The sequence below is a fragment of the Passer montanus genome, unplaced genomic scaffold, assembly GCF_014805655.1.
Source record: "Passer montanus isolate IOZ18808 unplaced genomic scaffold, ASM1480565v1 scaffold187, whole genome shotgun sequence".
NCBI lineage: Eukaryota > Metazoa > Chordata > Aves > Passeriformes > Passeridae > Passer > Passer montanus.
In genome coordinates, this window is record NW_024366159.1 from 452003 (window position 1) to 461696 (window position 9694).

The 9694-nt window shown below is 65.0% G+C and overlaps 1 protein-coding gene across 1 annotated transcript in view; it reads left to right on the forward strand.

The window, feature by feature from the left end:
- Positions 1 to 9694, forward strand: part of HDAC7 (histone deacetylase 7) — a 43681-nt gene that overhangs the window by 33101 nt on the left and 886 nt on the right. The window contains exons 15-26 of the mRNA XM_039705870.1: positions 2002 to 2122; positions 2271 to 2320; positions 3554 to 3661; positions 4357 to 4412; positions 4572 to 4659; positions 4855 to 4974; positions 5922 to 6019; positions 6712 to 6830; positions 7091 to 7224; positions 7350 to 7434; positions 8032 to 8170; positions 8685 to 9485. Of these exons, the coding sequence (XP_039561804.1) occupies positions 2002 to 2122; positions 2271 to 2320; positions 3554 to 3661; positions 4357 to 4412; positions 4572 to 4659; positions 4855 to 4974; positions 5922 to 6019; positions 6712 to 6830; positions 7091 to 7224; positions 7350 to 7434; positions 8032 to 8170; positions 8685 to 8730 (1164 nt within the window). The 3' untranslated portion in view covers positions 8731 to 9485. The remainder of the gene's footprint in view (positions 1 to 2001; positions 2123 to 2270; positions 2321 to 3553; positions 3662 to 4356; positions 4413 to 4571; positions 4660 to 4854; positions 4975 to 5921; positions 6020 to 6711; positions 6831 to 7090; positions 7225 to 7349; positions 7435 to 8031; positions 8171 to 8684; positions 9486 to 9694) is intronic.

The window sequence follows — 9694 nt, forward strand, 5'->3', positions numbered from 1 at the left end:
GTCCTGTCCTGCCTGTCCTGCTTGTCCTGCTTGTCCTGTCCTGTCCTGTCCTGCCTGTCCTGCTTGTCCCGTCCTGTCCCCTCCTGTCCTGCCTGTCCTGCTTGTCCTGCTTGTCCCGTCCTGTCCCCTCCTGTCCTGTCCTGCCTGTCCTGCCTTGTCCCCTCCTGTCCCCTCCTGTCCTGTCCCCTCCTGTCCCGACTCCGAGCCCGGACCAGCCGCTGGATCCAGCCCTGGCCACACCAAGCAGGGCTGTGTCCCCTGTCCCGGCGCTGGGGAGGCTGGCCTGTCCCCTGACGGTGTCCTGTGTCCCCAGGCCTTCCTGTGGGACTCCTTCCAGCGGGTGCAGCAGCAGCTCCTCAAGCGCCAGCCCCTGGCCGACCCCCCCGTGCTCCCCCCCGGCCACCGGCCGCTGTCCAGGGCTCAGTCGTCCCCAGCCACGGCCACCGTGTCCCTCCCTGCCCAGGACACCAAGGCGCTGGCCCTGCCCGTGCAGGAGCAGCCGCCCAAGCCGCACTTCACCACAGGTATGGTCACCCTGCGGGGCTGTCACCGCTGGGCAGGGACAGGAGGGGACCTGGGGGTGTCCCGGGGCGGCTCCGCATCGCTCCGGGTCATTCCTGGACTTGGGAGCGCCAGGAGAGAGCTGGGGGGGACCTCTTTTTGTCTGGGAGGGCTGTTCCAGGTAGGGTTTGCCCACCCGGCCCCTGGCTGCATTCCTGGGGTTTGCATTCCTGAATCTCCCATGGTTTAGGGCAGAATCTCCCATGGTTTGGGGCAGAATCTCCCATGGTTTAGGGCAGAATCTCCCATGGTGTGGGGGCAGAATCTCCCGTGGTTTGGGGCAGAATCTCCCATGGTTTGGGGGCAGAATCTCTCATGGTTTGGGGGCAGAATCTCCCAGGTTTGGGGGCAGAATCCCCCGTGATTTGGGGTAGAATCTCCCGTGGTTTGGGGTAGAATCTCCCATGGATGGGGGGGATTTTGGTCAGTATCTGGGGTCTCGAAGGCCCTGCAGAGGAGCTGAGCGTGCGGCTCTGCCTGACAGGGCTGGTTTACGACTCGGTGATGCTGAAGCACCAGTGCTCCTGCGGGGACAACAGCAACCACCCCGAGCACGCCGGCAGGATCCAGAGCATCTGGTCCCGCCTGCAGGAGCGGGGCCTGCGCAGCCGCTGCGAGGTGAGCTGGGAGGGGCTGGGCCCGCCTCCGTCCCTGCCACTCCCATCCCATCCCTCCTGATCCCATTCCACCCCTCCTGATCCCACTGATCTCATTCCACCCCTCCTGAACCCATCCCATCCCTCCTGAACCCATCCCATCCCTCCTGATCCCATCCCATTCCTCCTGATCCCATCCCATCCTTCCTGAACCCATCCCATCCCTCCTGATCCCATCCCATTCCTCCTGATCCCTCCTGATCCCATCCCTCCTGATTGCACCCTGTTCCTCCTGATCCCACCCGATCCCTCCTGATCCCATCCCATTCCTCCTGATCCCACCTGGGCCCTCCTGAACCCATCCCATCCCACCTGCTCACTCCTGATCCCATCCCACCCCTCCTGATCCCATCCCATCCCTCCTGATCTCATTCCACCCCTCCTGATCCCATCCCACCCCTCCTGATCCCATCCCATCCCTCCTGATCTCATTCCACCCCTCCTGATCCCATCCCACCCCTCCTGATCCCACCCTGTCCCTCCCGATCCCATCCCACCCCTGCTCCCCCCGTTTGTCACCATTTCCTTGCTTGGCTCCCTGCTCTGCCCATCTCCCCCCAGGATTTGGGCTCTGCTGGGCCCAGGGAGGGGCTGATCCCCCAAATCCGAGAGTTTTACCAGGCCCAGCCTAGTAAAACCCAGCCTAGGGCTGGCTCTGGCTCCCTGACTGCAGTTTGGGGCTGCTCGAGCTCCAGCCCCGGGGGTCCTGCGTGGCTGCAGGGGGACAGCAGGGCGGGCTGGGGGGATCCCCGCGCGTCCCCCCGGTGACAGCTGTGTCCCCCAGTGCCTGCGGGGCCGCAAGGCCACCCTGGAGGAGCTGCAGTGCGTGCACAGCGAGCGCCACGTGCTGCTCTACGGCACCAACCCCCTCAACCGCCTCAAACTGGACAACGGCAAGCTGGCAGGTGGGTGCCCGTCCCCCTGCCACCCCGTCACCTGTCCCCTGGGGCTGGGGGTGGCTCCCAGCAGCTCCCCGGGGTGCTGGGCACAGCCTGGCCCCACGCTGGTCCTGCTCCCCCAGCCCTGAGTCCCCGCTGGTCCCTCTCTCCACAGGGATCCTGTCCCAGAGGACGTTTGTGATGCTGCCCTGCGGAGGGGTGGGGGTGAGTGTTCCACCCCTGACCTGGGTTTTGGGGTCACTGTTCCTTCCCTCATTCGGGTTTTGGGGTCACTGCCCCATCCCTGCTCTGGTTTTGGGGTCACTGCTCCATCCCTGCTCCTGGTTTTGGGGTCAATGCCCCATCCCTGCTCTGGGTTTTGGGGTGTGGGGTCACTGTTCCATCCCTGCTCTGGTTTTAGGGTCACTGTTCCATCCCTGCTCCTGGTTTTGGGGTCACTGTTCCATCCCTGCTCCTGGTTTTGAGGTCACTGTTCCATCCCTGCTCTGGGTTTTGGGGTCACTGCCCCATCCCTGCTCTGGGTTTTGGGGTCACTGCCCCATCCCTGCTCTGCCCTTTGGCCAGGGCTGTTCCTTTTTGGCCCCTCAGGATCTCGGGGCAGCTCCCGAAGCCTCTGGGCTGCCTGGCTGGGGGTGTTTGATGGAGGTGCTGGATCAGAGCAGCTCGGGGTCCTTGGGGATGTCTGAGCATCCCACCCTGCAAGGGGATCCTCGATCCAGAGCCCCCCGAGGGGGTCCCCACTGAGGGAGGGCAGCAGTGACACGGGGACAGCAGCTCGTCCCTTCTGAGGCCTCGCCACTCCCAGCTTTCCCTCCTGGTTTCTCTGCATTCACTGCCTTCTCCTCTCCTCTTGTCCCTGTCCCTGCCCTGTCTCTGTCCCTGTCTCTGTACCTGTCCCTGTCCCTGTCCCTGTCTCTGTACCTGTCCCTGCCCTGTCCCTGTCCTGTCCCTGTCCCTGTCCCTGTCCCTGTCCCTCTCCTGTCCCTGTCCCTGTCCCTGTCCTGTCCCTGTCCCTGTCCCTGTCCCTGTCCCTGTCCCTGTCCCTGTCCCTGTCCCTTCCCTGTCCTGTCTCTCTCTCTTTCAGGAGGGGGCTCCCTTGGTGCCTTCCTGCTGCCTCTTCTGGTTCTGCTCCTCTCCTTGCCCCCGTGCTGGGCACCAGCTCTGCTGTCCCTGCTCTGCCTCCTCTCCCTGCTCTGTCCCCCCGGGGGGCTGCAGCTGCCCCCCCCGGGCACGGGGAGCTCCCACCCACCCCCGGCAGAAGAGATTTTTGACTTTCCCTGCTCTGAGGTGGTGCTGATCAAAGCAAGAGGTTTGGTTAAACGCTAAAATGGGATAAATCAGGTAAGGGAGGGGGCTGGGCTGGGGGGAGAGTGTGGGGTGGCTGATGGGACCCCTGGGTGAGGCCGTGTCCCCGTGTGACCCCGCTGTCCCCTGCAGGTGGACAGTGACACCATCTGGAACGAGCTGCACTCGTCCAACGCCGCGCGCTGGGCCGCGGGCAGCGTCACCGAGCTGGCCTTCAAGGTGGCCACCAGGGAGCTGAAGGTAGGGGCTGGCCTGGGGGGGCGTCCCAGGGCTGTGCGCCCCATCCTGGGGGTCTCAGGGCTGTGTGCCCCCATTCCTGGGGGTCCCAGGGCTGTGTGCCCCCATTCCTGGGTGTCCCAGGGCTGTGTGCCCCATCCTGGGGGTCTCAGGGCTGTGTGCCCCCATTCCTGGGGGTCCCAGGGCTGTGTGCCCCCATTCCTGGGTGTCCCAGGGCTGTGTGCCCCATCCTGGGGGTCTCAGGGCTGTGTCCCCCATTCCTGGGGGTCTCAGGGCTGTGTCCCCCCATGGTTTGGGGTGCCAGGGCTGTGTGCCCCCATTCCTGGGGATCCCAGGGCTGTGTCACCCATTCCTGGGGGTCCCAGGGCTGTGTCCCCCATTCCTGGGGGTCCCAGGGCTGTGTCCCCCATTCCTGGGGGTCCCAGGGCTGTGTCCCCCCATGGTTTGGGGTGCCAGGGCTGTGCCCCTTGTTCCTGGGGGTCCCAGGGCTGTGTCCCCCCACAGCCGGGGGTCCCAGGGCTGTGCGCCTCGTTCCTGGGTGTCCCAGGGCTGTGTCCCCCGTTCCTGGGGGTCCCAGGGCTGTGTCCCCCCACAGCCGGGGGTCCCAGGGCTGTGTGGCTCTGGGGACACGGGGGGTGTGTGTGTGTGTGTGTGTCCCTGGGGTGGCAGCTCTGACCCTGGCCTCTGCTCTGTCCCAGAACGGCTTTGCCGTGGTGCGGCCGCCCGGACACCACGCGGATCCTTCCACGGCCATGTAAGGCCCCTCCCTCCCTCCCCCCCTCCCCCCGGCACCTGGGGAGCCCCAAAAGCAGCTCCAGGGCTCAAAACCACCCCCAAAATCCCCCCTGGGAGCCAGCCCTGCCCAGGGGGAGCTCGGGAAGGGCCCGGAGGTGACTCCCACCCCTCTTCCCAGGGGATTCTGCTTCTTCAACTCGGTGGCCATCGCTGCCAGGCAGCTGCAGCAGAAGGGGAAGCTCAGCAAGATCCTCATTGTGGACTGGGTGAGTCCCCCCCATCCCCAGGATGTCCCCAGGATGTCCCCAGGGGCAGTTCCTGCTCCAGCTCTTGTGGGAACGTGGCTGGAACCCCTCAGGACTGGGGAGCAGGAGCAGACCCCGGGCTGGGGGACCTCTGGGGCTCCGTGAGGTTCTGGGGCCAAAAGCAGCTGCCAAAATCCTCTCTGGATGTCCCTGCAGGACGTTCACCACGGCAACGGGACCCAGCAGATTTTCTACAGGGACCCCGAGGTTCTCTACATCTCCCTGCACCGCCACGACGACGGCAACTTCTTCCCGGGCAGCGGGGCCGCCGACGAGGTGGGAGGGGGCCCGGGGACCTGGGGACAGCAGACACAGCAGGACACAGCAGGGACAGTGCCCGGGGGCTCCTTTCCCTGCCCTGACCCTGCCTGGGCCACCCAGCACAGGGATGGAGACTGATGGAAAGTCCTGACCCTGCTGTGGCACAGAACAGGGGCTGGGACCCCAAATTCCCTCCCACGGTACAGAACATGGGGTTAGGACCCCCAAACACGCTCCCATGGCACAGAACATGGGGCTGGGACCCCCAAACACCCTCCCATGGCACAGAACATGGGGTTAGGACCCCCAAACACCCTCCCGTGGTACAGACTCTACATCTCCCTGCACCGCCACGACGACGGCAACTTCTTCCCGGGCAGCGGGGCCGCCGACGAGGTGGGAGGGGGCCCGGGGACCTGGGGGCAGCAGACACAGCAGGGACAGTGCCCGGGGGCTCCTTTCCCTGCCCTGACCCTGCCTGGGCCACCCAGCACAGGGATGGAGACTGATGGAAAGTCCTGACCCTGCTGTGGCACAGAACAGGGGCTGGGACCCCAAACACCCTCCCATGGCACAGGACAGGGGCTGGGACCCCAAATTCCCTCCCGTGGTACAGAACAGGGGGCTGGGACCCCAAACACCCTCCCATGGCACAGAACATGGGGTTGGGACCCCAAACACCCTCCCATGGCACAGAACAGGGGCTGGGACCCCAAACACCCTCCCATGGCACAGAACATGGGGTTGGGACCCCAAACACCCTCCCACGGTACAGAACATGGGGTTAGGACCCCCAAACACCCTCCCATGACACAGAACATGGGGTTAGGACCCCCAAACACCCTCCCGTGGTACAGAACAGGGGGCTGGGACCACCAAACACCCTTCCATGGCACAGGACAGAGGGCTGGGACCCCCATCTGGCTCCCCCAGAGCCTCACCCTGTCCTTGCTCCCTCTCAGGTGGGCGCTGGCCCCGGCGAGGGCTTCAACGTCAACGTGGCCTGGGCTGGAGGGCTCGACCCCCCCATGGGGGACCCCGAGTACCTGGCTGCCTTCAGGTACTGTCCCCATGCCCTGTGCCCTGCTCTGCGTGGGGCTGACCCCACTCCCCATCCCTTTTTCCCTCTGTGGGGCTGACCCCACTCTCCATCCCTTTTTCCCTTTGTGGGGCTGACCCCACTCCCCATCCCTTTTCCCCATACAAGGCTGACCCCACTCCCCATCCCTTTTCCCCATACAAGGCTGACCCCACTCCCCATCCCTTTTCCCCATACAAGGCTGACCCCACTCCCCATCCCTTTTCCCCATACAAGGCTGACCCCACTCCCCATCCCTTTTCCCCATACAAGGCTGACCCCACTCCCCATCCCTTTTCCCCATACAAGGCTGACCCCACTCCCCATCCCTTTTTCCCTCTGTGGGGCTGACCCCACTCCCCATCCCTTTTCCCCATACAAGGCTGACCCCACTCCCCATCCCTTTTTCCCTTTATGGGGCTGACCCCACTCCCCATCCCTTTTTCCCTTTATGGGGCTGACCCCACTCCCCATCCCCTTTTCCCTTTATGGGGCTGACCCCACTCCCCATCCCTTTTTCCCTCTGTGGGGCTAACCCCACTCCCCATCCCTTTTTCCCTTTATGGGGCTGACCCCACTCCCCATTCCCTTTTTCCCTCTGTGGGGCTGACCCCTCTCCCCATCCCTTTTTCCCTGTGTGGGGCTGACCCCTCTGCCCACCCCCTTTCCCCCAGGACCGTGGTGATGCCCATTGCCCACGAGTTCTGCCCCGACGTGGTGCTGGTGTCGGCCGGCTTCGATGCAGCCGAGGGCCACCCGCCCCCCCTGGGGGGCTACAAAGTCTCTGCCAAGTGTAAGGAGGTGGCTCAGGGTGGGGTGTCCCCCCTCGGAGTGGGGTGTCCCCTCTCGGGGTGGGGTGTCCCCTTCCCACCCAGGCTGGGACCCCCGGGAAGGGGCGGCCACTCCTGGGGGAGCCACAGGAGATTTTGGGGTTGGGTTTGGGCAGGGGGAGGTGACATCCTGGGTGTCCCACAGGTCTGGGCAGGGGGAGGTGACATCCTGGGTGTCCCACAGGTGTGGGCAGGGGGAGGTGACATCCTGGGTGTCCCACAGGTCTTGGCTACATGACCAAGCAGCTGATGAGCCTGGCGGGGGGGGCCGTGGTGCTGGCACTGGAGGGGGGCCACGACCTCACGGCCATTTGTGACGCGTCCGAGGCCTGCGTGTCCGCCCTGCTGGGCCACGAGGTGAGACTGGCACTGCCCTGTGCCACCGCCCCGGCCCGGGCACAGCTGAGCCCCCGTGTCCCCCGGTGCCACCGCCACCATGAACCTCCCCCCGTGTCCCCCCGTGTCCCCTCCTGTCCCCGCAGCCGGAGCCGCTCCCCGAGGACAGCCTGAGGCAGAAGCCCAACGCCAACGCCGTGCGCTCCCTGGAGGCCGTGATCCAGGTCCAGAGTGAGTGGAACCTGGGCCACCCCTGTCCTGGGCCACCCCTGTCCTAGGACACCCCCAACCTGGGCCACCCCTGACCTGGGCCACCCCTGACCTGGGACACCCCTGTCCTGGGCCACCCCTGTCCTGGGCCACCCCTGTCCTGGGACACCCCCGACCTGGGACACCCCGTCCTGGGACACCCCTGTCCTGGGCCATCCCTGTCCTGGGCCACCCCTGTCCTGGGTCACCCATGTCCTGGGACACCCCCGACCTGGGACACCCTGTCCTGGGCTATCTTTGTCCTGGGCTGTCCCAGGCTATCCCTGCCCTTGGCTATCCCTGTCCTGGGTTATCCCTGTCCCGGGCTATCCCTGTCCCGGGCTGTCCCAGGCTGTCCCTGTCCTGAGTTGTCCTGGGTTATCCCTGTCCCCGGCTATCCCTGTCCCAGGCTATCCCTGTCCCTGGCTGTCCCAGGCTATCCCTGCCCTGGGCTACCCCTGTCCCGGGCTGTCCCAGGCTATCCCTGCCCTGGGCTATCCCTGTCCCGGGCTGTCCCAGGCCATCCCTGTCCCAGGCCAGCCCTGTCCCGGTGTCCCCAGCCCGCTGTCCCCTCCACAGGCAGATACTGGGTGGCCGTGCAGCGCTTCGCCTCCAAGCTGGGCTGCTCCTTCCTCGAGGCTCAGCACCACGAGGCTGACGAGGTGGAGACGGTGACGGCCCTGGCGTCCCTCTCGGTGGCCGTGATGGTGGAGAAGAGGTGACACTGCCGGGATCCCCTGTGCCAGGGGGGTGGCAGCAGGGCAGGGCAGTGTCCCCACCCTGGATGAGGATAATCCCTGCTGGGAACCCCAAAGCAAATGGAAACCCAACCAACCCCTCCTGGGAACCCCAAAGCAAATGGAAACTCAACCAAACCCTGTGAGAACCCCAAGCTGGGCTCTTCCCAAAGGAAAACCCAACCAAACCCTGCTGGGAACCCCAAAGCAAATGGAAACCCAACCAAACCTTCCTGGGAACCCCAAAGCAAATGGAAACCCAAAGCAAATGGAAACCCAAATAATCCCTGCTGGGAACCCCAAAGCAAATGGAAACCCAACCAAACCCTGTGGGAACCCCGAGCTGGGCTCTTCCCAGGTGGAACCCAACCAACCCCTCCCCTGCCTGGGGTGGGGTGTCAGCTCTGCCTGCAGGGTCCCCTCCTGCCCCTCCTGGTGTCCCTGTGTCCCCGCGGGAGCGGGACGTGGCCTCTCACGTGTTGGGTTCCCTCGCAGGGCGCAGGAGGAGCCCATGGAGCAGGAGGAGCCCATGAACCAGTGACACTTGGGGACGGTCCCCGGGCGTGGCCGGAGCCCCCGAAGATCCCGATCCCGTTTGTCCCCCTCGCTCCCGGGGCCCTGGGCGGGCCTGGACTCCTGGAAGGGACATTCCCGAATCCAGCGGGACGGGACCACGGAGAGCCCCGAGCCCAGACTGTGCCCACAGCCCCCCCCCAATTTTGGGACCCCTCGAGGGGGGTGAAACCCCCCAGCCCCTGGCACTGACCCCCCGATCCCGGGACCTCCTCGCCGGGCGGGGCCGGACGTTGGGATGGACACTGGGACCACCCCGGGGGCGGCTCCCAGAGCCTGGGAGGAGCATCCCGGGCTTTGCTGGCTGGGGTGGGATCTCTGCACCTTCTCCAGAGGTTCCCTGGCTCCCCTCGCCCTGCTGGGGCACGGGCACGGAGCGGCAGGGACGGGACGGGAGCTCGGGGGCATCCCCTGGAAGGTTTGGGGCATCCTGAGGTTTGGGGCTCCTGAGGAAGGTTTGGAGCACCCCAAGGAAGGTTTGGGGCATCCCGAGGAAGATTTGGAGCATCCCAGGGAAGGTTTGGAGTATTCCAAAGAAGAATTGGAGCTCCCCAAGGAAAGTTTGGAGCCTCCTGGGATTTGGGACATCCCAAGGAAGATTTGAAGCCTCCCAAGGACAGTTTGGAGCCTCCCAAGGAAGATTTGGAGCCCCCAAGGAAAGTTTGGCGCCCTCCAAGGAAAGTTTTGAGCCCCCCAAGGAAGATTTGGTGCCCCCCAAGGAAGGTTTTGAGCATCACAAGGAAGATTTGGTGCCCCCCAAGGAAAGTTTGGAGCCTCCTGGGATTTGGGACATCCCAAGGAAGATTTGAAGCCTCCCAAGGACAGTTTGGAGCCTCCCAAGGAAGATTTGGAGCCCCCAAAGAAAGTTTGGCGCCCTCCAAGGACAGTTTGGAGCCTCCCAAGGAAGATTTGGAGCCCCCAAGGAAAGTTTG